The sequence below is a fragment of the Phoca vitulina genome, unplaced genomic scaffold (assembly GCF_004348235.1).
Source record: "Phoca vitulina isolate PV1807 unplaced genomic scaffold, GSC_HSeal_1.0 scaffold89, whole genome shotgun sequence".
Taxonomy (NCBI): Eukaryota; Metazoa; Chordata; class Mammalia; order Carnivora; family Phocidae; genus Phoca; species Phoca vitulina.
In genome coordinates this window covers 1,768,495-1,795,445 of record NW_022589792.1, presented here as the reverse complement: position 1 = coordinate 1,795,445, position 26,951 = coordinate 1,768,495, and the positions used below count along the sequence as shown (strand labels likewise).

Below are 26,951 nucleotides of genomic sequence, written 5' to 3'. Positions count from 1 at the left end.
CTGGCCTTAGCACCTGAAGGACAGCCACTAGAGGGCATCATGGAAAAGTCAGAGCCCCAGCCCTGAAGCCCAGAGAGGGTGGGGCTGGGGCTGGGAGGCTCCTGGGCAGGTGCAAACGCGCTCCTCTCTCCCCAGCCCAGCTCAAGATCGACATTTCCCCGGCCCCTGAGAACCCACACTTCTGCCTCTCCCCGGAGCTGCTTCATGTCAAGCCCTACCCAGACCCCAGGGGCCGGCCCACCAAGGAGATCCTGGAGTTCCCTGCCCGTGAAGTCTATGCCCCCCACACAAGCTACAGGTACAGCCCCCAGGGCCCAGCTGGGCACTTGAATGGGGGGGTATTCAGGCATCATGCAGAGCAAGGTACCGTTTCTCCCAGACACACACAGACACCCGGAGTGAGATACCACTACTCCGCTTTAATGGAGGGGTGTGTACGCATGAAGGGTCCCATGTCCTGCCTCCACCCCTCCACATACACATGTCCTCTGTCTGTGTCCCCGCCTGCTTCCGTCTCTCCTCCGTGGCCAGAAGCAGGCCCCGGCACCCTGGCCGACCCCAGGGGCAGGCAGCTCCTCTTTGTGCAGGGGCCGCGTGGGGCATGGCAGCGCCCCTCCGTGTAGACTGGTCCTCAGTTCCACCCAGGCAGGCTCAGGCCGGGAGCGCCGCTGTATGGAGTCTGGAAGGGAGATGAGGCTCAGCCAAGGCAAAGGGGCCCCCATCCAGGTGCCCTGTACGCCTCCCATCCAGCGGCCCCGCCCAACCAGTCCCCTCCAGCCTCACCTCTCCTGGATCTGTCGTAGCCGATGCTGCTGTGCGGCCATCTCCCGCCTCTGTCGCTGCACGTGGCCTGTGAGCGCCCACACGATGTGGCTCTGCTTGTCAGCGTGGGCCTGTGGGGTCAGGACAGAAACCTCAGCTGGGGCCCACTCACCTCCCATCCCCCAACCCTGCATCTGTATGACCTAACAAGTCACTGCTACTCTGTGGCCTCAACTTCCCCATCTGTTAAATGGGGATGACAGAAGACTTGCTTCATGGGGGGGTTATAAGCATGATACGGATTATTAAGAGGCATGGCTGGGTAGTTCCTGGGCGCTCAAGAAACACTACCAGTTACTCTGATAGTATACATTTGTTGAGTAACTTCCATAGCCCCTGCCCCATGCTGAGTATTTTATCTGTGTTGAGTCCCTGTCTCTGCTCTGAGATGTGAATTGTTGCCCTTATTTGCAAATGGGGAAACTGAGGCATGGGAAGGGACCAGGGTTTTGCCCAGGGTCACATAGATTAGAGGCCATGGCACTGGGAGGCTGATCTGGAGATGTCTCTGGGACTCAAGGCTCAGAAGCAAGTTCTTTGTGGGAAATCAGAGTCTCCACTCCACCAGGGCCAGGAGGCTCTTACCTTTAAGGCCTCAAATTCTTGCTGGGCATGGCCCAGCCAAGCGCCCCTCAGCTGGACTTCCAGCTGCTGCATGCTCTCCCGCAGCACTTGTTGTCCCTGGGCCACCTCCCCTAGCGCCTGGGCCGTGGCCTCTGCTTGCAGCTTCAGAGCATCCTCCTCCATCTGAGCAATAAATAGTGGATGTTAGTAGGACGACCAACTTGTCTTTGTTTGCCTGGGACTTGCTTAATTTTAACACTGAAAGTCCTATATTCCAGGGATGCCACCCCCCCCAATCCTGGGCAAACCCAGTTGGTTACCCTAGACAACTCCACCGCAAACTCCTACCCACCCCACGATGCCCCACCTGCAGTGCCCACCTGCATCTCCAACAGGCTTGTGCGTAGCTCCTGGGCTGCATCCCGGCCCCGGCTGACCTCCTGCCCCAGAAGGCCCAGCACACGGCCATAGAGGCCCAGGCTGTGCCCAGCCTTTGTCAGCCGTGCCTCTGTGGCCCTGTACACACCGTTGAGGGCCTGACCCAGCTGCAGGGCCCCGTGGAAGAGGAGGGTCAGCTCCTCATGTTGTGCCAGCTCCAGGCCCCCGACGGGCGCTGCAGAGGCGGGCCGGGCCACCGTGGCCAGAGCACACAGTAGGCACAGTGCGAGCTTGGGCATGGCTGAGGCTCTGAGGGTGCAGCCACGGTACCACTGCCACCAGCTTTTATGCCCCAGCACCCCGTTAACCCCCGGTCAATCGTTAACCGGCCAGCTGGACACCCCGGGTTGTGCAAGGGCCTGGCGGTGGCGCGGCAGTTGCATCAGGCGAATGTCCGGTGAGGCCACGCTGAGATCACGCCGGCTGGGGCTTGGGGCCAGCTGTGGACTGGGGGGCACTGGTTGAGGACAGGCCCAGGCCCCGCCGGGGAAACCTGAAGCTCGGAGCCTCAGTTTCCCCGCCCGTGGAAGGGACGACAACAGTAACAGACATGGTAGCCATAGCAGTGAGGATAGTGAGCATCTTAGCTCGGATGGTTTGGGGGAGGGGTGCAGGGGGCAGAGATTCTCCCAAGGCCGCACAGCCTGACTGCAGGCCCCGTGTGTGCCCCGGATCAGGGCTAGCTGCCATTTCTGCTCCTTGGATGACTGTGGGCAGGTGCCTCTATTCTCCCCCCGCAACACACACACATACACCGTAAAATGGGAGGAGCGTTCCTCCCCCCTCTTCGGCTGCTTGGAGAAGTAAATGAGTTGTTTCTCATGCTGAGCGCTTAGAACAGAGCTGGGCCTGCAGTAGGTTCCATGTTAACGTTTGGTACAATCCTTGTCGCTCCCCTTGTTTTCTTATTACTGGTATTGTTATGAAGGCTAAGCTGGGAGGCTCGATGCCCCCGTTATACAGATAGGGAAACTGAGGCCCAGAAGGAGGTTGGGGCTTGCACAGAGTTAGCCGTGAGAGGGAGAGGCAGAACTCTGACTTTAGCCCAGCCCCACTTCTGATTCTGGCCTCAGTTTCTCCACCCGAGACACAGGCCTCCTAACTCTAGTGGCTTCTCCTGGGGGAAGGGCAGTCAGGCCCCTGAGCGGGGGGAAGGGGCGGGTCAGCCCAAGTGGGGGCTCGGGCCTGACTGCTGGCCGCCCGGGCCACCTTCTTGGAACCCCGACCCTGAGCACCCATCTGACCCTGCTCGACACCCCCCCATGCCTCAGTGCCCCCGGAGTCCCTCTGTGTCCCCACGCTCAGCTGTACTGTTCCCCCATCTATGCTCTGAGGGTGCCCACCTGTCCCCCACTCTCTGCCAGTGACATCTCTCGCCCGGTGCCCATAATTGCCCCATACGCCACCCTCAGTGCCCCAGCTGTGTGGCCATCGACGCCCCCCTCCCCCCCCCCCGTGTCCCAGGCCAGGCTTGCGCCGGAAGCCCAGCCCCGCCTGTCCCTCTGATGCCCCCCTGCCCCCGCAGGAACCTGCTGTACGTGTACCCACACTGCCTTAACTTCAGTAGCCGCCAGGGCTCCGTGCGCAACCTGACCGTGCGAGTGCAGTACATGGCGGGGGAGGACCCTAGCCAGGCCCTGCCGGTCAGTGGCTGTGCCGGGGGCGGGGGCGGGGGTCCCGGCTGGGACATCCCGGGGGGCCCCTCACGCTCACCCTCCCCCAGGTCATCTTTGGCAAGTCCAGCTGCAGTGAGTTCACCCGAGAGGCCTTCACCCCCGTGGTCTACCACAACAAGTATGCGGGGTGGCGGGACGGGACTGGCGGTGGGGACGCGGTGGGGCAGCGGGAGGGGAGGAGGCTGCCGCTAGGAGAGCCGGCGGCGGATCCTGAGGCAGAGAGCAGACCATGGGGCCAGGCAGCACTGGGGTCTGACTTGCAAGAGGGGATGGGGAGGGCCAGGGGCGTCCCCGCCCCCAGCAGAGCCCCATGCCAGGTCCCCAGAGTTCTACGAGGAGTTCAAGCTGCGTCTTCCAGCCTGTGTGACCGAGAACCACCACCTGCTGTTCACCTTCTACCACGTCAGCTGCCAGCCCCGGCCGGGCACAGCGCTGGAGACTCCCGTGGGCTTCACTGTGAGACCCCACCAGCCCTCACCCCCACCCCCCAGCCCCGCTGACCCCCTGTTTGGCCCCAGACCTGACCCCCAGCCTCTCCCCAGTGGATCCCACTGCTGCAGCATGGCCGCCTGAGGACCGGCCCCTTCTGCCTCCCTGTGTCTGTGGACCAGCTCCCACCCAGCTACTCCGTGCTCACACCAGACGTATGTGCCCTGGCCCCCTGCCTCCCTTCCCAGTGCCTTGTCCCCCGACAACACTCCCCAGGCTCCCACCACATGGTCCCCGATCTGTGCCATGCCTTCCTTCCCATCAATACCCCTGGGAGCCTTGTTGCCCTCTGTTAGGGCCTCCGGGGCCCCTGGCTGCTCCATCCCCCCCATTACACTTTTGTGTGTCCGACTGTCCCCACATGTCCCTGTCCCCCACTAGCCTGGCCTCATTACCACCTCCTGCCCCTGCACTCACCATTCCCCACTGTCCTTCTGCTCCAGTCCCCCATTCGTAGCCCTGCCTGCCTCCCTGACCACGATGCCCCCAGTAGTTCTTCCAGGTCCCATCACCCCCATTAATGCTGTCACCCTCCCACTTACCCTTGAGCTGTCATTAATGCCCTGGGGGCCTCAAGTTCTCCCATTATGCTCTTTCCCAATTCATTCCCCTCAGTAATGTACACCCCAGGCCTCCATTGTCTGTTTCTCTGTTTGTACCCCAGGCTTCCAGCCTGCCCAGGGGACCCCCATAGTACTCCCTCCTGTCTGTGTCCCCCCCGTTGGCGCCCGGCTGCTCCCGCCGGTGGGGCTGGGTTACACCCACAGTATTGCAGTGGCTGGGGCCGGTGGCGCTATGGGCACGGGAGGGCGGGCCAGTGCCCACCTGGCGTGTCCCTCCTGCAGGTGGCGCTGCCGGGCATGCGCTGGGTGGACGGCCACAAGGGCGTGTTCAGCGTGGAGCTCACTGCCGTGTCCTCTGTGCACCCGCAGGTAGGGGGTGGGGGGAACCCAGGAGTCCGGCCCTGGGGTTGAGCAACAGTGCCGCTGACCGGGGAGGCCTGGCCTCGGGCCATGGACGTGACTTTGGTCAGCGAGGCCCGGCTCCCAGGAAAGCTGCTGAGTCAGGCGGGGGCGGCCATGCCAGTGGCCATCCCAGCTGGGGCTTTGGCCCTTTGCATGGTCTCTCCTCCCCGCGTGTGTCCCTCACCGCTTCTGTGGTCACTCCCCCGCCCCTCTCCTCCCTCCAGCTCCTAGCTCATCCCTTTCCTCATTTATAGTCAGTTCATTGATCCCCGGCCTTGGTTTTCTGCCCACTGAGCACCACCCCCAACCCTCCAGGGCCTTCCCAGCCATGGAACCCTGGCCACCCCCCGCCCTGCTCACCCCGGCTCCCCCCACCCCCAGGACCCTCACCTGGACAAGTTCTTCACTCTGGTGCATGTCCTGGAGGAGGGGGCCTTCCCGTTCCGCCTCAAGGACACCGTGCTGAGTGAGAGCACTGTGGAGCAGGAGATGCGGGCCAGCCTAGCAGCCCTGCGCCTCGCCAGCCCCGAGCCCCTTGTTGCCTTCTCCCATCACGTGCTGGACAAGCTCGTCCGTCTGGTCGTGCGGCCTCCAATCATTGGCGGCCAGATCGGTGAGCGGGCACAGCCTCAGACCCCAGTTTCCCTATCTGGAAGAGGGCCGGCCCCTCAGTCCCCTGGTCCTGAGTGACCTCCTCAGCCCGCTTATCTTTCTGGCCTCGGTCTTCCTTTCTGAAAAATGGCTCCCAACCACCTGTGACCCTTTGATTGGCCCCACAACCCCTTGGAAAGGTGGGAGATAGGAGTTCCTTGGGGAGGTAGAAGGCCCTGGACTTTAGCACTTGACCTCTGCTCTGCCCGGCAGTGAACTTAGGCCGTGGGGCCTTTGAGGCAATGGCCCATGTGGTCAGCCTTGTCCATCGGAGTCTAGAGGCTGCCCAGGATGCCCGTGGTCACTGCCCACTGCTGGCTGCCTACGTCCACTATGCCTTCCGACTGCCTGGCACCGAGCCCAGCCTCCCAAGTGGTAAGTGTTAGTGGGAGGCCCCTGGGGGACAGGACATATCTGGGAGGAGAGCATCCCAGTCAGAGGGAACAGCATGTGCAAAGGCCTGGAAGCCGTACAGACCTTGGCTGTTTTGGGCAACTTGCAAGAGAGAGAGTTTTTTGTTCACTCCTCCCCTCCCCAGGCTGGTGGTCTTTGTTGCTTGACTGGTGGGTCATTCAGCCAGTCAACAAGCATCTGCAGTTAAGTTGAAGCAGAGACGCAGCTGGGCTGCCCAAGCTCGAATCCCAGCTCTGCTTCCTACACATGCTGTGACCCTGGGCAAGTGACTTCACCTCTCTGGGTCTGTTTTCCATTTGTAAAACAAGGATAATAACGGTCATCCCTTCATGGGGGCGCTGGTAATAGTAAATGAGGTCTAATCCGTACAACACGCTTGATATGGTGAACGCTCAGTGCAGTTGGATCCTTTTCAATTTGCTAAGTAATTAATACTAACCTCTAGCCCCTCTGGGCACTGACCACGTGCCAGGCACTGTTCTTGGGCTTTGTCCGTCTCCCCCAAATCACTATGAGGTGGCAGCCACTAGCATGCCCATTTTATAGGCGAGAAGCCTGAGGCTCAGAGACAGAAAGTGACTTTACCCAGGCCAGCCGGCCGGGAAGGGGCAGGGGGCCGACCATCTTGCCGCCATCCTCAGGGGCCCCTCCAGTGGCGGTGCAGCCTGCCACACTGGCCCGTGGCCCTGGCCGCCCCACCAGCCTCTACCTGGCCCGCTCTAAGAGCATCAGCAGCAGCAACCCCGACCTGGCTGTGGCCCCGGGCTCTGTGGACGACGAGGTCTCCCGCATCCTGGCCAGCAAGGTAGGGCGCGGGTGGGCGCTGGGGTCTCTAGCCTCAGCGGCCACGGCTGTCAGGTGGGCGGGTGAAGGATTAGGGTTGACAGAGGACGGGAAGCTCCAAGCAGCAGCACGGACAGAAGCTTGACTCTGGGCAGCGGGGCTGGTCTGCGGCTTTCACAGCTTGGGAGCTGCGACTCAGACTTTGCCCTGGGCTCCGCACTCCAAGGCCGACCCAAGGATGGGTGGCTGGAGGTCGGCCTGGTTGAAAAAAGCAATGTGTACATAGCGGACCAGGTGCGTGTGGGCGCATATACGCACAGGTGCATATACTCACAGACCCCACGCATGTGTGTGCACGGGGCACATACATACGTGCACTCCATGCACGGCCGCCCCCAGGGAGCGTATGCGCATGGGCCCCAAGCACGTATGTGCACGTGCATTTGCCAGGGTTGCGTGTGGGTGCCCGGGGTGCGCGTATGGCCCCGGGCAGTGCTCACGCTTGGTGTTCCGTGCCGTTCTCCCCGCCTTCTGCCCACGGATTCTACCGCGTCCCTGTGTGTCTCCAGGGTATCGACCGCTCACACTCCTGGGTGAATTCTGCTTATGCTCCAGGAGGCAGCAAGGCTGTGCTGCGACGGGCACCCCCTTATTGTGGGGCCGACCCCAGACAGGTGCCCTCCCTACCTGCCCCTGCACGCGTGTGACCCCATCTTGGCATGAGCTCCTCCCACCTTCCTGGCTGTGGCCCACTAACATAGGGGGGCTGCCTGAAGGAGGCAGCACACCCCTCCTGCCTTTGTTCAGGGGCTGTGGAGTCAGTGTTTTAGGCATCACGGTCATCTTAACCAGCCTTTTGCTGCCTTACAGACTCCAGCCTCAGGCAGAGACAGGAGGGAGAGGGTGGTATGCAAATAGCATGCAAAGGATACGCAAATCCAGCCACTATAACCTCCCTGCCTCGCATGGCCTGTTTCTCTCTAATCCACTCTGTTCAGGAGCCTCGCAACTGTCCCCTTGACATAGCAATCCGAATGACGCCAAAGGGCCGAGACTGACCCTCTGGGCTCTCCCTCCCCTCCTGTTTCAGGCAGAGAGACCTCTGTGGGCAGCTCCCTTTACTCTGCCCCTTCCCAGGGATCTGGTGTGGGGAGAGGCTTTGCCTTCAGACAGACCTGGGTCCCAGTTCTCGAGTTCTCGCTCTGCTGCGGGCTCGCCCTGTGCCCGAGGCTCTGAATTTTCAGATGTGGTCAAGATTCAAAGTAAAGTGTTTATTAGCACAGTGGTCCCGAACCTGGGAACGCATTAGGGCATCACAGGCAGGATTTTATTGGGATAGATCTCAGTCCAGCCCGGCCTCTGAGCTGCCAGGTCTGGGAGATAGGCACCAATCATGCAAACACACGAGTATATGAGTGCAGGGTGTGAAAATGCCTGAAAAGAAATGAATAGGAATGAGGCCACCAGCCTCCTCTGGGTGGTCTGGGGGGGGCCTCTCCAGGGAGATGACATTTCTCTTGGGACCTGAAGGGTGAGACAGAGCCAGCCAGGGAAGGGTGGCTGCTCCAGATGGATGGAAAGGCACATGCAAAGGTTGGGACCGAGCTCAGAGCCCCCGAGGCACTGAAAGGAGGCCACTGGGGTGGTTTCCCCACACACTTGGCCCCAGACCTTGTTCCAGCTCCGTGCCCATCACCCGGGCAGCCTGCACTGAAGGCACGCCAGGGGACTATTAGCAGCAAGGGATCTTTTGGACAGTCTTCTCCTGAGATTGCTGGAAATCTGGGTTCATGGGCCCTGCCGGCCCCCCAGCATCTTTAAGAGGGCCTCCCCCAATGCCCTCATTCTCTGAGGTGTCAGCTGGGCCTCGAAGAGCACCTAGGAGGGGATGAGGTGGTAAGAGGGTGGACATTGCAGGCAGGAGGGGACCCTGAGGCCGGCCTTTGCTGTGGGTGGCCCATCTGGTGTGTGCTGAGGAGCCAGGGCCCTGCTGGGGTTGTGGGAACTGGGGGTCCCTCGAGTGCTGGGGCCCGGGCAGGTTCCAGGGGTCAGAGCAACTCCATCTTCGGGCCTCCTCTCCTTGCCAGTGGCCTCACCTCCCGACCAGCAAAGGAGGAGGGGAGAAGTGGAGCGTGGGCCCCCATCCCCATTTCACAGATGGGGAGCACTGAGGCAAGCAAGGCTGGAACAGGGCCAGGCCTGGAACCTGGGGCTCTTGGCTGCTCCTGCTGCATCTCATCGGCACCTCCTCTCACCTCTGTCCTGTCTCTTTCCCTCTTCTTTCTCTACCCTCGCTTGGACCCCATGTCTATACTCCGCTCCCCTGTCTACGCTCCCTCCTCCACCTCATTGCCCTTCTCTTCCATCCACCCCGGCCTCACGGACTCTCTCCGGCTCTCTGACTTCACCCTCCCTCTTCACCGTGTCCACCCGCACCCCCATCCCTCTGCCATCTTTGTCCGGCCCCGTCCACCCTCGCCGACGGGCTCCTGTCCCCATTCTCACCTCTTCTGTTCCCCCTGCTGGGCACCCCCTTCTCTCTTTGTTATGCTTCTCATCCCCTCCATCACCCCCCCCCACCTTTATCCTTATTATCTCCGCCAAAATCATCCATGCCCTCCTGGCCTGTCCACATGGACACGTCTGTGCCCTATCCATGCCAACCATCTCCTCCCCGTCCATACCGCCGGCACCCTCACTAACCCACCTCGCCATCCCATCCTCTTCACCCCATCCCGTCATAGGCCATCGACCGCAGCTCTAGCCGAACTTCTTCCTACCTTGAGGGCTCCTCCTTGGCCCCACCAGCCACCCAGCCGAGACCCACTGTGCAGAAGGTAGTGGGAGGCAGGGGGTGGGTGACTCCGTGTTGGCCCTGGAGCTCCTGTCTCCCCCGAAGCCCAGCAGGGTCTGGAGGGCCCAGGGAAAGGGCATGCTGACTCCTTCCGCTCCTTCTCCTGCACGGTCCCCAGCTGCACTAACCCCAAGCCATCCTGCTGCATCCAAGCCCCGTTATGCCCTCCAGAGGAGGGCATGGGGTGGGCTCCTCGGCTCTCTGTGACCCTTGCCCCCGCCCCCAGCTGCTGCACGAGGAGCTGGCTCTGCAGTGGGTGGTCAGCGGCAGTGCCGTGCGAGAGGCCGTCCTGCAGCACGCCTGGTTCTTCTTCCAGCTCATGGTGAGACACCCTCCTCCCCACCTGAGAGCAAGAGCCGCCCCGGGGAGGTCCTCTCCTCGGGAGAGAAGCCCCTGAGATTGCACCTGAGACCCCTGAGAAATGACCCCAAGAGACCCTCCGTGTCGAGAGATAAGAAACACTGAAGGGGTTCTCTCCCTGGAGAGAGGCCCCCTGAAACTCACCTGAGACCCCGTCCACAGAGAGATGACCCCCCACCTTCCCTAGGAGATTATAGAGACCACTGAGAGTCCCCCTAACCAGCGTGGAGACCCTTCCCTCTCAAGAGATATCCCCAGAGAGAGAGGGAATCCCTGTGATCAGACTCGAGACCTCTGCGCCAGACTCTTCAAGTGGTGCCTTGAACCACCACTGCTGGATACAAACCCCCCCCAATCTGGTGGGCCATCAAACCCCACCCAGGGCTCCCTCAAATCCCACTTCTTGAGCCCTGCTTTCTGTCCTACCCGCATACTTAGCCCCAGGAGACCTAGTCCAGCCCTTCCCAGGCTCTCTCAGCCTCCCCACCCCTGCATCTTGCCTAGAACCCACTCAGGCTCCTCTCACTGCCGGCTCAAGCCCTGTGTTAAGAGTCAGGGCTCAATCCCCACCCAGGACCCCTTATGCCCACCTCTAGCTCCCGTGCCTTGCTAGTAAAACACCGCTCACAGCCCCTCAGGCCCTGCCCCCTTCTGGTGGGCCCCCCTGTTCAGTTCCTCAAGCCCCGCTCCACTCTCACCCCACCCCCAGGTGAAAAGCATGGCGCTGCACCTGCTTCTGGGCCAACGGTTGGACACGCCCCGCAAGCTTCGCTTCCCTGGGCGTTTCCTGGACGACATCGCGGCCCTCGTGGGCTCTGTGGGCCTGGAAGTCATCACCCGGCTATACAAGGTGTGCAGGAACAGGCCTCAATGGGAGGGTCTGAGAGAGGACATAGAGCCAGCCAGGCAGCAGCACCATGAACCCGCTTGCCAGATCAGTCGGTTCACTCAGCATCTATTTCTTGAGCACTGACCGTGTGCACAGTGGCTGTGCCGGATGGTAGACACAGCAGTGAACAAAAGAGGCCCAAATCCATGTTTTCATGGAGCTGACTTTTTGAGGAGACTTGAAGGCGCGGGGGGAGAGCACTCTATGCCATGGCTGGGGGAAGGGCCTTCCAGGCAGTGGGAGCAGCAAGTGCAAAGGCCCTGAGGTAGGACCATGCCCGGGTTGTTAGAGGAGCAGTTAGGAGGTAAGTGTGGCTGGAGTGGAGTGAGCAAAAGTGGGAATGGGAGTTGATGAGGATGGGGAGGTGGACAGAGCAGATCCATTAGCGCTTAGCACAGTGCCGAATACAGTAAGTGCTCAATAAATGGACGTTGATGTTCTGAGGCCTTGATCCTTGATTGTCCAGGTCCTGGATCACTAATTCCAGTGTTCCCAGGAGCTAGGCAGGCAGTAATAACAATGAGGGTAGTAATAATATTGAGCATTTATTGAGTACTTACTGTGTGTCTTAAATGTGGTTGATGGATCATATCATTAAATTCTCCCAACCACCCCCATGAAGTTGTCTCCATTTTACTGGTGGGGAAACTGAGGCAGAGAATGACCAGGTAACAACGTGATACCACACAACTGAGAAGGGGCAGAATGGGGATTTGAACCCAAGCTACCAGCTCCAGAGCCCACAACCTCACCACCTGGGAAGAGTGGGGCTTAGGGTGGACTCAGGGGCATGTACCCATTGGCTGTGGCCAGAATGCCTGATTTTTCAGGAGAAATGGGAGTTCTGGATTTGATAGGAACTTTCCAGATTTTTGAAATGCCGGCCCAACCCAAGTCAGCCCTTGTGCAATATCCCATGACCTCTGGGCTGGGCTCAGAGTTCTCGACCTTGTTCCACTGGAGCCTCCCCAAGGGCTGATATTCCCAGGGGCTGAGCCGGATTGTGAGGAAACCACACTCAGAATGGGCTGAAGGGAGGAACAACGCCCCCAGGAAGCAGCATCATCACAGCTGCCAGTGAGGCATTGGTGATGGGCCACAGTGGTTTCGTTGCTTCACTTGACATTTATCGTGCACTGACTACCAGGCTCAGTGTACAAGGAAGACCCAGTCTCTGCTCCCCTCTGGACTCAGAGCTAAGGCAGGTTTTATATCTTGTTTCTTTGGGTTGCAGGGAACTGAGGGCCACTGAGGCTAACCGCTCTGTGGGCTTATGGTAGCATGAGAGCAGAACAAGCATCAGCTAGGCCTCGGAAGCCATAGCAGCCTTCTTGCTGTTCCTCACGGTTGCCAGGCACATCCTGCCCCAGGGCCTTTGCACTTACTGTTCTCTCTGCTCAGGATGCCTTTCTCATCTTGGCTCTTTCCCATCTTTCGGGTTCCTCTCAAAACAGCACCCCATTCAGTTCTTTTCAAAATACACGGAACTATCCCCAGTCCTTTTATTTATTCTCTGCCTTCCCCCCACACAAGACTGTGAATTGGACAAGCTACAGGGACCATGTCTATGCCATTCACAGGGCGTGGCACATAGTAGATGCTCAGTATCGTCTTGTTAAATGGTTGCTGAGAGCGTATCAGTTAAGAGAGAGGTTAATTTGCTTGATCATCATTACGAGTGGTTTAAATGTGACCAGAGTTTATTTCTGAGCCTAGGTGGGTTGCAGGGGATTCCCAGTGTGGGACTGGCCATCGTGGTTCACCATGGTGCCCCCCACATGAGGCGTGGCAGGTGGTGGGAACAGGCAGACCTGCCCCTTCTCTATAAGTGACGGCATCACTTCTTCCCAAACCCCATTGGCCAAGATGTCACATGGTTATTCTCAGCCACAAAGGAGGCTGGGAAATGTAGTCTTTGCCCAACTCTGAACTGTGAAGAAGGGTTCCAGTACTCTGAGTGGGGAGAGGATTTGGGGGAAGTCAGCAGCCAGTTTCTGCCATCCATATTGTACTGGTCAAATCTAATGAAAGAAAACAGTGTTCTGAACAGAGTCCTGAGGAGTGTAGACATATAACCGTGGGAAAGGGGAGGGACAGAGGGAAGAGGACAACCAGGAAGGCCAGGTGTATCTGGAGTCCAGAAATGAGGGTGTATCAAGAAGCCCCAAGGCTTTGGGGCAATGACGCGGCTCCTGGAGGTCACTGGTGGCCTTGGTGGGAGCCAGGCCCCATGTGGAGACTGAGGCTCAATGGGACACGTGGATACGGGCTGACCGGCCCTGTGCCCCTAGGATGCAGAGCTGGCCGAGCGCCTGAACGCCAGCCTGGCCTTCTTCCTCAGCGACCTGCTGTCCCTGGTGGACCGCGGCTTCATCTTCAGCCTGGTCCGGGCCCACTACAAGCAGGTAGGGGTGGGCACGGTGGGAACGGCACATCTGCAGTGACGTGGCAGGGTGGTGGGCGTGGTGGGCAGAGCCACGTGAAGGTCGCCCGCTGACCCCTCCCCCACAGGTGGCCACACGACTGCAGTCGGCCCCCAACCCGGCATTGCTGCTGACCCTGCGCATGGACTTCACCCGCATCCTGTGCAGCCACGAGCACTACGTGACCCTCAACCTCCCCTGCTGCCCCCTGTCGCCCCCAGCCTCGCCCTCACCCTCTGTATCCTCCACCACCTCCCAGGTGGGCTGGCCTCACTCCTGGCTCCTCCTCTTCACCTATGACCACTCACCTTCAGCCCCCTCTTCTGTGGGACCCTCATTTGGCCATCTCAGAGTGGGCCAAAGCCCAGGTAGTCTGACCCTTCACCTCTGACCCCGCACTCTTGGCAGTTTCTTGGAGTGGGGGCCAGCTTCTTATTTCTCACCCCAAATCCTAATTCCCGCCTGGGGTTCCAGTTGCTGTTTCTCTGACTTCTGACGTTTGACTCCAGGCCCTGTCCCCTCACATATGGGTTAACGCCAGTCTCCCCCCCCCCCCCGACCCTTGACCCCTGGCCTCCCGCCATCCCTGCTTTCTCCACCTGCCCTCTGCAGAGCTCCACCTTCTCCAGCCAGGCCCCGGACCCCAAGGTAACCAGCATGTTCGAGCTGAGTGGGCCGTTCCGACAACAGCACTTCCTGGCTGGGCTCCTGCTGACAGAATTGGCGCTGGCCCTGGAGCCCGAGGCCGAGGGGTGAGCACAGGCCCGCTCTGGTCCCCGGGCTGGCGAAAAGGTCCAGGAGCCATGTCTGCTCCATCCTGAGCTCCTCGCTACTCCCCCCCCACACACACACAGGGCATCCCTGCTGCACAAGAAGGCCATCAGCGCCGTGCACAGTCTGCTCTGTGGCCACGACGCGGACCCCCGCTACGCTGAGGCTGCTGTGAAGGCCCGTGTGGCCGAGCTCTACCTGCCGCTGCTGTCTCTCGCCCGGGACACGCTGCCCCGCCTGCATGATTTTGCTGGTCAGTGGGCCGGGGGCAGGACGGGGCTACACGATCCAGGGGCTTCACTGATCACACCGGCTCAGGTCGGGGAAGGTGGGGAGCAGGGTTAGGAACAAAAGCATGGGTGGTGGGGGTCAGAAGAGGAGGTTCCAGTGTGCTGCTGGGGGGCCCCAGGCAAGCCATTAACCTCTCTGAGGCTAAAGGTTTCTCACCTGTTACATGGGGACAGTGGTCGCATGCACTTTCCCAGGCTTATGTGAAAATTTGGGGAGCAGCGTACTGGGACACTGTCACCCTCCCGATAGGTGAGGAGGGGCAGGTGGGGAACATCGGGGTGAGGGGATGGTCGGAGCCCCGTGTTCATTCAGTCACTCCTCTTCAACCTTCACTGGCACCTGGGGGACAGGGGACAGTTGGAAGCACAGACTTAGGCTTTCTGGGTGGATCCCCTTTGTCATTTGGGGAAAATTCTCAGTCTTTACCTCTTGCATTTTTTTTTTTTTTCTGCCTCATTTTCTCGCTTCCCTCCTTCTGGGACTCCAATTACACGTACGTTAGACCTTTTGATCACGTCTCAGTGCCTGCTGTACTCTGTCCTGTTTTCCATTCCGTTTTCAGTTGGGAAACTTAACATTCACTGGAGCTCACTGCTTCGGTCTTCTCTGGCTGCGTCCAGTCTTCTGTTAACCCCGGTTCCGAATTTCAGATGTTATACTTGGCGGCTATAGAACGTTTGTTTGATTTTGTGTGTGTGTGTTTTTGTAGATCCCAGTTCTCTACTGAAATTTGCCATCTTTTTAGCCACGTTTGTCCATCTTTTCTGCCAGTTTATATATTAACGTCTTTGTTCGCTAACTCCAACATTTGATCATCTGTGTGCCTGCTTCTGTTGTCTGTTTTTCTCCTATCAATTACATTTTCCTGCCTCTTCCTATGTCTTTTAACTTGTTACGGTATTTTGGATGCTGTATGTAAACGAATCATTGGGACTGAGGTAATGTCATCCTTTCCCAGTGACTCACGGTTCCTCTTTCCCTCCCTTATGCAGATAGGAAAATGGGCTGGTCTCCTCAATCTGGTCAGGAACTGAGCTAGGTTAAGCTGAGCTGGAGCTTTAGTTAAACTCAGTCGACCCTTTGTTTCAAGAATCTCTGGGGTGAGACCAGTTCTGTATTTGTTGGCAGCTCCTGTCTCTGGCGAGACCTTTTTTTTTTTTTTTTTTTTTGGTGGGGGGGGCTATGGGAGTTACTCTTTTAAGACCATAGAGTTTGGAAGCCGACTCTTTAGGTTAAAATCCTATCTCTAGGGGCACCTGGGTGGCTCAGTTGTTGGGCGTCTGTCTTCGGCTCAGGTCATGATCCCAGGGTCCTGGGATCGAGCCCCACATCGGGCTCCCTGCTCCGTGGGAAGCCTGCTTCTCCTTCTCCCACTCCCCCTGCTATGTTCCCTCTCTCGCTGGTCTCTGTCAAATAAATAAATAAAATCTTGAAAAAAAAAAAATCCTATCTCTACCATTTACCTGTGTGACCCCAGGCAAGTGATGTAATCTCTCTGTGCCTCAGTTTCCTCACCCATAAAATGGGGATGGGTAAAAGCATTTATCTCATAGGGTTGTTTTGAAGATTACGAGTTAATATTTTCAAAGTGCTTAGAATGGCACCTGGCACATAGGAGATTCTATCTAAGTGCCAATTGATGCTACAATCATTGTAGCAGTGTTTATTACTAATTATTATTACTGTTATTCCTGCCATTGTTCCCATCATCATCATCATCATCGTAGTAAACATTTACGGCTCCTGTGGGCCAGGCCACATTCTGAGTGTTGAGCATATAGCAGCAGCTCGAGCAGATATAGTTCAGGCTTTTGTCATCATATTGTATGATAAATGTATCTAATCATAAGCACAAAAAGTGAGCTCTGAGAATAGATAACTGGAGACCTCACCCTGGCCTGGGGGAGCAGTATCAGGGAAGGCTTCCCTGAGGAGGCGAACTTTGAGCTAGACTATGAGATAGAGACGGTACTTACCAAGGGCCATTCTTCTGTCCCCCTGTCCCTGCCCCCAGAGGGCCCAGGTCAACGGTCAAGACTGGCCTCGATGCTCGACTCAGACACAGAAGGGGAAGGGGACATCGGAGGCACCATCAACCCCTCAGTGGCCATGGCCATCGCTGGTGGCCCCCTAGCCCCTGGCTCCCGGGCCAGCATCTCTCAGGGCCCCGTGGCAGTGAGTATGGCGCTGGTCCCCAGAGACACCATCCAACCTGGTAATAGAAGTTACGTAGGATATCCTGATAGGTCAGTTCTCATCACAATATGGAGGAAATGAGAATCCACTCCATCCCTTCTGAGCACCCTCTCCCCTGTTTGGCCCCAGGCTTCTCGCTCAGGCTGTCCGCTCTCTGCCGAGTCCAGCCGGACCTTACTGGTGTGTGTGCTGTGGGTCCTGAAGAATGCTGAGCCAGCCCTCCTGCAGCGCTGGGCCGCTGACCTTGCCCTCCCTCAGCTGGGTCGCCTCTTGGACTTGCTCTACCTTTGCTTGGCTGCCTTTGAGTACAAGGTGTGGGGATGGGGGTGGGGTGGCCAGGGGACTGAGTGGGTGGACGAGGCAGGGGTGAACTGTCTTCATGCCCAGGTTCCTGTGGGTTTGAGGGTCAAGGGGTGGACTGTTTCTGGGCTGAGCCAAAGAGAAAAGGGAAAATCGTCTTCGTGAATAGAATTTGGAAGGTGCCAAGACTTTGTAGTAAAGGGGAGAGCTGTGTCTCCAAGCACACGATCCTGGAGGTCAGAAAAGGCCGAATGAGTGTGACCAAGCAGCCCAGGTCCCACAGGAAAGGGCAGAGTCAAGCCTCGACCCGTACTCTGTCCTCACAGGGGAAAAAGGCCTTTGAGCGCATCAACAGCCTCACGTTTAAGAAGTCACTGGACATGAAGGCCCGTCTGGAGGAAGCCATCCTGGGCACCATTGGAGCACGACAGGACATGGTCCGGCGGAGTCGTGGTGAGAGGGAGATGTACCCTGTGCACGTCCCCACGGGCTGCTCCCAGCCTTTGTCTGAGGGGCCCCAAGAAGGGGGCATCCTACCTCTGTGTCTGCCTCACCTTTCCCAGAAAGAAGTGCGCACATCGTCCGTATGCACGCGGGCATCTGTGTTCCCTGTCTGTTCTCATGTCGTTCGTGTTTAACTGTGTTCCCTTAGCATGTATATGTGTCACCCGGTGTCCTCAGGGGCCGTCCCACATGTGTATCTTAATGCCTGAGCCCTTCTCCTCACGGTCACACGTCCTTATGTTTTTGCACATCTGCGAACGCTCACCTGCGCATCTCAGAGAGGAGCCCGTTTGGGAACCAGGAGAACGTCCGCTGGCGGAAGAGCATCACGCACTGGAGACAGACCTCGGACCGCGTGGACAAGTGGGTGTGGGCAGGAAGTCGTTCGCTGGGGTCAGACCAGTTTCCAGAGAACGGGTGCCCCTAGAGCAGCTAAGGCAGGGGCAGAGAGCTCAGCCCCCAGCCCCTTCCCATCCCCTCCAGGACCAAGGATGAGATGGAACATGAGGCCTTGGTGGACGGGAACCTGGCAACCGAGGCCAGCCTGGTGGTTCTGGACACACTGGAGATCATCGTGCAGGTAGGGCTTGAGCCAGCATCTCTCTGACCTCTGACCCCACTGCCATGCCTTGTGATCTCTGACTCTAGAATCCCTCTCTTTCCCTGACCCGGGAAGCAGCTCAGTCCCTAACAGCTGGATTTCTGACCCCTTTCTCCCCCACGCCCCGGCAGACAGTGATGCTGTCAGAGGCCCGGGAGAGCATCTTGGGTGCAGTGCTAAAGGTTGTGCTGTGTAGTCTGGGCAGTGCCCAGAGTGCCCTCTTCCTGCAGCACGGCCTGGCCACACAGCGAGCCCTGGTGTCCAAGGTAAGCCCCGCTCGACAGGCAGGGCCCTGAGTAATCGTTGCAGCCCACTGAGCTCCTGCTGTATGCTCAGCCACTTCATGAGACACACACTCCTGAGCCATGGTTTATAGAGGAGGGAGCTGAGGATCAGAGTGGCAGAGTCACTCCCCCAGGGTCACACAGCCAGGGCCTAACCCCGTGTCTGATTCTGAAGCCCACTGTGCTTGGCCAGAGGGGGCAGAATACAGCCGCCCCTGCCGACGTCCCCATCAGGGGCCTTGTGTGGCACCACGGGGAGGGGCTGACCAGTGTCTGTGTTGCGCTGGGGGGACAGTTCCCAGAGCTGCTGTTCGAGGAGGACACGGAGCTGTGCGCCGACCTTTGCTTGAGGCTGTTGCGACACTGTGGCAGTCGCCTCAGCACCGTCCGCACGCACGCCAGCGCCTCGCTCTACCTCCTCATGCGCCAGAATTTCGAGATTGGCAACGTAAGTGGGAGCGGCGGGCAGAGGCCATGGTCCACAGGAGGCTCGGGGGAGGGGAGGGCGGCCGGGGGGGGGGGGGGTTGGTGCAGTAAATGGAGGGCAGGAGGGGAGAGGTCGGCAGGTCGAGCGGGCCCTGGGGGTGAGGGTCCCAGGCTCACAGGTGTTCTCTTCCTTCCCGGCTCCTCGTAGAACTTTGCCCGCGTGAAGATGCAAGTGACCATGTCCCTCTCATCCCTGGTGGGGACAACGCAGAGCTTCAGCGAAGAGCACCTGAGACGGTCGCTCAAGACCATCCTCACCTATGCCGAGGAGGACGTGGGGCTGCGGGACAGCACCTTCGCCGAGCAGGTGACGCCGCCGGGCCCCCCCGTCACGCCTTCCTCGGCCTGCATCTTTGCTCTGCCTGCTTCGCCCCCGCCACTAAGGCTCTCAGTCACGTCTCGATGCCCTCATTGTCCCCGGCCGCTCCCCCGCTCCAGGTCCAGGACCTGATGTTCAACCTGCACATGATCCTGACGGACACGGTGAAGATGAAGGAGCATCAGGAGGACCCGGAGATGCTCATTGATCTCATGTACAGGTGACGAGGGCCAGGTGGGCCCTTCAGCTGTTCTCACCCACAGACAGGTGGCGGTGGGGTGGGTGGGGAGAGGGCCAGGTGAGCAGGCAGGAGAGGGCACAAGCAAGGGGAGGGCAGGTAAATGAACGGTACAAAGGGTGCCAGATGAACATAACTGGAGGACGACAGAGGAGAAAAAGGTCAAGTGAGGGGGACAGGTGGGAGAGACAGGTGAGGTGCTAACCCATGACAGGTCCAGGAACAAGTGATTTGGAGGAGAGGTGAGGGGTGTTTGGGAAGAAGTAGGGGAGTGGGAGGCAGGGGACAGGTGATGGAGCTAGGGAAGGCGCGGGGGCCTATGGGAGGTCGGGGCCTGGTGCACGGGGATGTGGGGCCAGGAGCAAGGGGAACAGGGGCGTGGCTTAACATTCCAGCTTTGGAGCCCGGCTGGTGAGCGCCACCGATGGGTGGGGTAGCAAGCAAAGGGGGTGGACCAGCGAGGGGCGGCCAGTGGGGGCTAGGCGAGTCCCCATCCTCCTCACCAGCCCCCACCCATATGCCAGGATTGCCCGCGGCTACCAGGGCTCCCCCGACCTGCGGCTGACGTGGTTGCAGAACATGGCGGGGAAGCACGCGGAGCTGGGCAACCACGCGGAGGCCGCCCAGTGTATGGTGCACGCCGCCGCTCTGGTGGCCGAGTACCTCGCCCTGCTGGAGGACAGTCGCTACCTGCCCGTGGGCTGCGTTTCCTTCCAGGTGAGCCAGTGGGGGCAGTGGCGGGCCCGATGGGGCAGGGGGTGGCACCCGTGGGCCGGGGCCAGGGCCTGATGCCACCTCCCATCCCAGAACATCTCATCCAACGTGCTGGAGGAGTCTGCCATCTCCGATGACATCCTGTCCCCCGACGAGGAGGGCTTCTGTTCCGGGAAGCACTTCACGGAGCTGGGACTGGTGGGGCTGCTGGAGCAGGCGGCTGCCTACTTCACCATGGTGAGGCCTGCGGCTGGCCGCAGAACGCGGGGCTCGGGCCAGGGTGGCGTCCTCAGGGCCACTGACGGGCCCAGTACCTGCTCCTGGGGGCTCCCGGTGAAGCTGCTGCCCGATCCCTCCCTTTCTGAGCAGGGGATTGACTGAGGACAACGGGGTCCTTCACGAGCTTGGGTTACCTGCCTCTCTCCCTATAAAACCCTTAAAACGTGGCCTGGACGTAGTTAGCCTTCCACACACTCAGCCGCTATTAAATTTTTTCTATTAGAGAAAATTTCGAGCACACATAAAAGAAAAGGTTGCACCCCCACCCCCACCCCCACCCCCAACACTCAAATCCAGCAACCACCAGTCTTTACGCTCTTGTTTCAACTCATTGCCTCTAGTTTTTTGTTTTGTTTTTGATGGCGTTTGTTTTTCTGTTTTTGTTTTGGGGTTTTTTTTGTTTTTTTTATATATACATAAAAAGATCTTAATTTTCACAATTTTTTTTGTACATAAAAAAGAGAAGATCTTAATTTTCACAGATTGATTGATGAAACCCAACATGACCGTTCAGCTGGAGTTTTTTTTCAAAGCTTGCCTACTCAGTATGGTCTGAGGACGAGCAGCACGGGCATCACCTGGGGGCTTGTTATAAATGCAGAGTCCTGTGCCCCCCAACCCTACATTTTAACAAGATCTCAGAGATTCCTGTGTGTTGGGAGTCAGAGAAGTTCCAGCTTCAAACAAACCCTACTCATCACACCAAGTACCTCCCTGTGCAGCCCCGCTGGTGAAATCCTTTTATGCAACTCTTTATACCCGTCCGTGCTTAGATGTCCCTGACGATCTCGAAACAGTTTTCTTTCTGCAGTTGGTTTGTTTGAATCAGGATCCATATAAGACCCACAGTGGCAATGACTGACAAGTCTCTTAAGGCTCTCTCAATCAAAGAAAGAAAACAGGAACAAAAGACAGGGCATAAGTTCCCCACTTTGTACAATAAGCGTTTTTAATGTTTTCCTTGATAGGTTGAGGCCCAGGCGATGTATTGTCCACTGTTATAAAAAGGTTTTCTCTTCCAGTTTGCTTGTTTGTGTGAAAGCAGTTGGGTTTTCCCCTGCATTTCACTTGTTGGAGACCTGGGCTTTGTTCCAAGAGGTTTTCTGGCCCGCTTAGGGCTGGTTGCATCCCTGTGGTGTTGCTTTACCTGTTCCTCAGTCCCCTGTGTTTATGGGAACTGATGATTAGATCTGGAGCCCTGCTCAGATTCAGGGTCAGGTTTTCCAGCGAGAATTCTTTTCTGTGCTGCCAGCCCCCTAGTGGGGTTTTCATTATTGTCATTGTGTTAAAGGCTCAGAAACAAAAGCCTTGGGAATAAATTGCACGGTAGACACAGACCTCTCACGGTCGGTCAGCAAACATCGCAGCCTGCCTGCTGTGCTGGCGCTGGCTGTGGGTGAGGGGCACTTAGGAGCGGCCATTACCACGAGCCAAGAGGTAGCTGGGTGTGGAAGTCTTGGGCACCAGGCCAAAAGGGCTGGTGTTCAGGTCCTGGCCCTGGGGAGCCATGTCTCTGAGTTTTAGTTTTCTGAGAAATGAAAAAAAAAAAAAAGACAAAAAACAAGAAAACCTCCTCCCACAAATGAAGGAACATGGGTAAAGTACAGGTGTACACAGCACCTGGTCCGCAGTAAGCACGATAGAGACCACGGAGGGGTCTGTGGGGGGTGGAAAGACTGGTGTCCCATCCGGGGCAGGGTGGTCAGGGTGGGCTTCCTGGAGGAGGTGGTGAAAGATGGACCCCTAGAGGATGGGTAGTTGCACAGAGGGTGGGCTGTTCCAGGCAGGGGAGAAAACTAGGGGCGGGGGGTGCTGGGAACCCTGATGTGCCCCCACCCCCAGGGCGGGCTCTACGAGGCAGTGAACGAGGTCTACAAGACCCTCATCCCCATCCTGGAAGCCCACCGAGACTACAAGAAGCTGGCTGCCGTGCATGGCAAACTGCAGGAGGCCTTCACCAAGATCATGCACCAGGTGGGCCCAGGATGCCCTCCCAGACCCTGCCTTTGGCCCCACCTCCCACCTCACCACAGCTCAGCTGACCCTGACCCTTCTCTCCCCCACAGAGCTCTGGCTGGGAGGTGAGTCAGCCCAGTGGCCACCTGCCTCTGGGGCCCCCATGATGGCTGGTCAGCAGTGGTCAGGGACCACCAGGGGGTGCTGGAGGAACATGGCTGCCTGGCCGCAGGGGCTGGTGCTCAGTGGGCAATGACGCACCCTCCACTTCTTCCCCCATTCCCCCGGGTCCCCCTCCCTGCCCCAGATCCCAAGGGCAGCCTGTGACTCACCCAGCTGGGAGCTCTCCAGAGACACCCCTCCCTCGGGCAGGGCCAGCTTGGTCACTGCCTGTAAGGGGGGGCTCTGACTCCCTCCTTGTCTGTCTCTGTGTTCCTTTTTGTCTCGAATTATGGTCTCTTTCCCTGTCTCTTTCTCTCTCCCTGTCTTGGTCACACTCTGTCTCTCTGGGTCTCTGTCTCTCACTGTCTCCTCCAGCTTCTCCCAGGATCTCTGCTCCTCACTGCCATCTCGTGCTCCCCCTCTCCCGCCTCTCCCCGACTTGGGTCTATTTTTAGGCATCTCCTAGTTTGGGGAGAATTTTCTGGCCAAAGAAGGCAGGAACCCAGAGCCAAGATGGGAGGGCTGGGTGGGGGCCGGGTAGGACGGTCAGGTCCCCTCCTTCCCCGGAGAGAAGGAGGGGGAAGAGAGAGATCTCTGGTCTCTGCCCGAAGAATGGTACTCATGGGGCAGCATAACCAGGATCCTGGGGGTTGGGGGCTCTTACCTTTGACCTCTCCCATGACTTTGTGTCTCCCTCCCCTACCAATACCCTTGTGCCTGCCCCATTCTGCCTGGATCGGCCTTGGTGAGTGAACATGGAGCTACCCTCTTCCTTTCTGGTGGAGGGTAGTATATCTGATGAGGGTGAGGGGTGCCCTGGAACAAGGTAGCCAGAGCCTCTGTCCCAGAGGGCTATGCATTTCCTCAGCCACTTAAGCATTTATTGAGCACCTGCTGTATACCCAGCCCCATAGGCATTGAGGACACAGCTGTAAGCAACAGAGCCCTAGTCCTAATTTCATATTGAGATTCAGACTCTGAAGAACTGCACGGGATGAGAGGGATAATCAGAAAGCAGGGGCTTGTGTTGAATGAAAACAAAGATTTGGGGGAGGCAGGAGACAAAGGCTGGGGAGAAAGAGTGAGGGTGTAAGCAGCTGGCCATCGTCTGGGTCTCAGGGTCCCCCCAGCTGTGCCTATGACCTAATGTTCTTGGGGTCTCCCTGGCCCTGCCCACCTCTTCCACACTTGGGGGCTCAGGGCCACGCATCCCTGGGGCCAGGGAGCCTCCAGGGGGGCATCCCGGGCCACAGCTCCCCTTCTCACAGATGCAGCGCGTGTTCGGGACGTACTTCCGCGTGGGCTTCTATGGTGCCCGTTTCGGTGACCTGGACGAGCAGGAGTTTGTGTATAAGGAGCCGTCCATCACGAAGCTGGCCGAGATCTCACACCGGCTGGAGGCACGTCCCAGCGGTAGGGGGTAGACGGGCACTGGGCTGCGCTGGGGCGGAGCGGGGGCCGCTGCTCCTCCATGGCCCCGAGTCAGCCCCGTGTCCCCAGGAGTTCTACACGGAGAGGTTTGGGGAGGACGTGGTCGAGATTGTCAAAGATTCGAACCCCGTGGACAAGACCAAGCTTGACCCACAGAAGGTGAGGGCTCCTGACCATCCCAGGGGACCCCCAAATCCTATCTTCAGGGAGACTCAAAAGTACTATTTCCTGGGGACCCTCAAATCGTATTTCTCTGGCAAACTTGAGAGCTTATCTCTCTCGGGGACCCACAAATCCTTCTCTTTGGGAGATTCTCAAACATCGAGACTTCGGGGGCTGTGGGAACCCCAGATTTAAAGCTCCCAGACCCAAGGAAGTCCAAATCCCCTTTCTCCAGGGATGGGGCCCTGCAGGGAGGCTGGCAAGCCCCAAGTGTGTGTACTGGGGCTGTGGGAGCCTGATACCTGAGCCCCGCGTCCCAGGCCTACATCCAGATCACTTACGTGGAACCGCACTTCGACACCTATGAGCTCAAGGACCGGGTGACCTACTTCGACCGCAACTACGGGCTGCGCACCTTCCTGTTCTGCACGCCCTTCACACCTGACGGGCGTGCCCACGGGGAGCTGCCGGAGCAACACAAGCGCAAGACTCTGCTCAGCACAGACCACGCCTTCCCCTACATCAAGACGCGAATCCGCGTGTGCCACCGGGAGGAGGTGGGCAGAGGCCCAGGGCCCAGGGAGGGGAGAGGCCGAGACCCAAGATCAAGGGAGGCCCGGGTACCCCAGACCCACGCTGGCGAGAGGACCCCAAACTCCAACCCCTAAACACCAATCTTCAGACTCAAACCTCTACTCCCCAACCTAGACAACTGGAGGCTGGACCATAATCAGACCTAAGTCCCCAGAGCCAGACATAGGAGGCTGAGACCAGACACCCCCCTCCCCCCTCCGCCAGACCCAGGCAGGCAGACACCCCCACACCCTGTTCATGACGCAGCCTCTTGGAACCCCTCTCCACCCCCAGCAGGGGTCCAGGCTGCTCTGGGCCGGCTTGGGTCAGGACATGTTCAGGCCCCAGCCAGTGCCTGCCAAACCCCCCCTTCTCTCACAGACAGTGCTGACGCCAGTGGAGGTGGCCATTGAGGACATGCAGAAGAAGACACGGGAGCTGGCTTTTGCCACCGAGCAGGACCCGCCCGACGCCAAGATGCTTCAGATGGTGCTGCAGGGCTCTGTGGGGCCCACTGTGAACCAGGTACAGCCAGTGGGGCAGGCAGGCTGCCTGAGGCACCCCAGAGGCCATGCGGACACCCTCAGGAGCGCCTCTCACCCTGCAGGGTCCCCTGGAGGTGGCCCAGGTATTTTTGGCAGAGATCCCAGAAGACCCCAAACTCTTCAGGCACCATAACAAGCTGCGGCTCTGTTTCAAGGACTTCTGCAAGAAGTAGGCCTGACCCTTCCAAGCCCCGCTTACGGGCTCTTTGCCTTCCTGACCTCATACAGCCTCTCTGTATCCCGGATGTCCATCATGGAGCTCCCGCCTCTCTGGTTCTCATTAAGTCTCCTCTACCTAGCAGACTCATATTATAGCTCCTGACCCCACCCCCCATGGACTGCCCCCCACCTCCAGTCTTGCCTTCTCCTGACCGCCAGCCCCGAGCCTCTCCTGCCCTCTGTCTCTCAGGTGTGAGGATGCCCTGCGGAAGAACAAGGCCCTGATAGGACCAGACCAGAAGGAGTACCACCGTGAGCTAGAGCGCAACTACGGCCGCCTACGGGAGGCTCTGCAGCCGCTACTCACCCAGCGCCTGCCCCAGCTGCTGGCGCCAACCACAGCGGGCCTCAGGTGCCTGACCCCAGCCCCCCACCCATCGGGAGGGCAGAGGCGGGCACAGACACGTGCTGTCCTACACGTGCATGTCAGCACGCATGCTCACGGCGTGGCACAAACATGCAACTATGGGGACATGCCTGCTGGGCAGGCTCCCGGCAGCCACTTCGGATCCTGGCTAGGTCATTTCCCAGACATGTGACTTCATGTTCCGGAGCCGAGATTTCCACATCTGTAAAATGGGCACAATTCTTAGCTTTGGTGGGAGATTCCAAGAGAGATTCTGTGAACTCGTGGCCAAATCAGAATGGATGGGAAAGGAGCAGAGTCCCTAATTAGAAGAGGAGGGGGCGGGGGGAGGCTGATGAGCACTATGGAGTTGGCCATGTTGACCCACCTCATTCTTCCCCCAGGAACTCCTTGAACAGAGCAAGTTTCCGGAAGGCCGACCTCTGAGCTCCGAGTGGCCTGAAGCCACACCCAGAAGAACCATCACCCTAGCCTCAACTGTCTATGCCTTCCCAGGATTCTCCCTCCACTGGCACACTGGGCTGTGGGGTGATCATATTGACACGGGGCTGGGCCCTCTGTTCCTTTGTTCCCATCTGTGTGCACTGATGCTTCTTACCTTTTCTAATTTAAAGTGGTTTTCATAAGCAGCCTGTTTGATGTGGATCCTGGGAGTTGGGTCATGAGCGCACCCACACACCCTGATCTTTGACAGACTCTGAGAACTCACTGGGTGCCAGGAACACAGCAGTGACAACCGATGCAAATTCCTGCCCTGGTGGGGCTGACATTCTAGTAGAGGAGGCAACACACAAATAATGTCACGTGCCCATGGGGAATAATAGTAACATTAATTAAACTCTTGGCAGAGGACTCAGCACTGCGCTAAATGGCTCCTAAAAAGACACCGCCCCATTTATGGGGCCTTTTTGACCTCCATTAGGCCCCCGCCTCCTAGTTAGTGAATTTTCTCAATGCCATTAGGGGGGTAGGAAGCATTCTTAACCCCGTTTTACAGGTGGGGAAAATGAGGCCCCAGGCAGAGGCTTGGTGGGGATTGGAGCCCAGGTCCGGTTTAGCCATTGCCTGCGCAGCCTCGCACTGACCCAGCCCCACTCCCCACCCCGCGGCAGTCACGCCACCCCGTACCAGGCCTGTGCTGGGCCGCTTCCAGCCCTCGGCCGGCGGGGTGGGGGAGGGGTGACCTCCCGCCGCCGCCGCCGCCGCCCGCGCCCTCCCGGAGCTG

The 26,951-nt window shown here is 58.6% G+C and overlaps 2 protein-coding genes across 3 annotated transcripts in view; one reads left to right on the top strand and one right to left on the bottom strand.

The window, feature by feature from the left end:
• Positions 1-26,352, top strand: part of DOCK6 (dedicator of cytokinesis 6) — a 41,538-nt gene extending 15,186 nt beyond the window's left edge. The window contains exons 14-50 of one of the 2 annotated variants that reach the window (XM_032396149.1): positions 136-298; positions 3,350-3,467; positions 3,548-3,618; positions 3,818-3,956; positions 4,043-4,144; positions 4,835-4,921; positions 5,336-5,567; positions 5,819-5,980; positions 6,661-6,824; positions 7,372-7,476; positions 9,547-9,639; positions 9,883-9,978; positions 10,726-10,866; positions 13,197-13,310; positions 13,417-13,587; positions 13,941-14,080; positions 14,183-14,352; positions 16,405-16,565; positions 16,716-16,898; positions 17,213-17,339; positions 17,669-17,753; positions 17,874-17,970; positions 18,123-18,257; positions 18,571-18,723; positions 18,910-19,068; positions 19,200-19,300; positions 19,843-20,035; positions 20,126-20,269; positions 22,154-22,285; positions 22,378-22,392; positions 23,704-23,829; positions 23,930-24,019; positions 24,343-24,579; positions 24,977-25,120; positions 25,203-25,309; positions 25,550-25,711; positions 26,110-26,352. In XM_032396149.1, the coding sequence (XP_032252040.1) occupies positions 136-298; positions 3,350-3,467; positions 3,548-3,618; positions 3,818-3,956; positions 4,043-4,144; positions 4,835-4,921; positions 5,336-5,567; positions 5,819-5,980; positions 6,661-6,824; positions 7,372-7,476; positions 9,547-9,639; positions 9,883-9,978; positions 10,726-10,866; positions 13,197-13,310; positions 13,417-13,587; positions 13,941-14,080; positions 14,183-14,352; positions 16,405-16,565; positions 16,716-16,898; positions 17,213-17,339; positions 17,669-17,753; positions 17,874-17,970; positions 18,123-18,257; positions 18,571-18,723; positions 18,910-19,068; positions 19,200-19,300; positions 19,843-20,035; positions 20,126-20,269; positions 22,154-22,285; positions 22,378-22,392; positions 23,704-23,829; positions 23,930-24,019; positions 24,343-24,579; positions 24,977-25,120; positions 25,203-25,309; positions 25,550-25,711; positions 26,110-26,152 (4,862 nt within the window). In that variant the 3' untranslated portion in view covers positions 26,153-26,352. The remainder of the gene's footprint in view (positions 1-135; positions 299-3,349; positions 3,468-3,547; positions 3,619-3,817; positions 3,957-4,042; positions 4,145-4,834; positions 4,922-5,335; positions 5,568-5,818; positions 5,981-6,660; positions 6,825-7,371; positions 7,477-9,546; positions 9,640-9,882; positions 9,979-10,725; positions 10,867-13,196; positions 13,311-13,416; positions 13,588-13,940; positions 14,081-14,182; positions 14,353-16,404; positions 16,566-16,715; positions 16,899-17,212; positions 17,340-17,668; positions 17,754-17,873; positions 17,971-18,122; positions 18,258-18,570; positions 18,724-18,909; positions 19,069-19,199; positions 19,301-19,842; positions 20,036-20,125; positions 20,270-22,153; positions 22,286-22,377; positions 22,393-23,703; positions 23,830-23,929; positions 24,020-24,342; positions 24,580-24,976; positions 25,121-25,202; positions 25,310-25,549; positions 25,712-26,109) is intronic. The other variant, XM_032396150.1, reaches the window with a different exon arrangement.
• Positions 407-2,325, bottom strand: ANGPTL8 (angiopoietin like 8). The gene is made up of 4 exons (XM_032396156.1): positions 1,767-2,325; positions 1,408-1,569; positions 784-893; positions 407-679 (listed from the first exon to the last, which is right to left on the bottom strand). The coding sequence occupies exons 1-4, from the start codon at positions 2,061-2,063 to the stop codon at positions 652-654; spliced, it is 597 nt and encodes a 198-aa protein (XP_032252047.1). The 5' UTR covers positions 2,064-2,325; the 3' UTR covers positions 407-651.
• Positions 26,353-26,951: the final 599 nt, after the last annotated feature.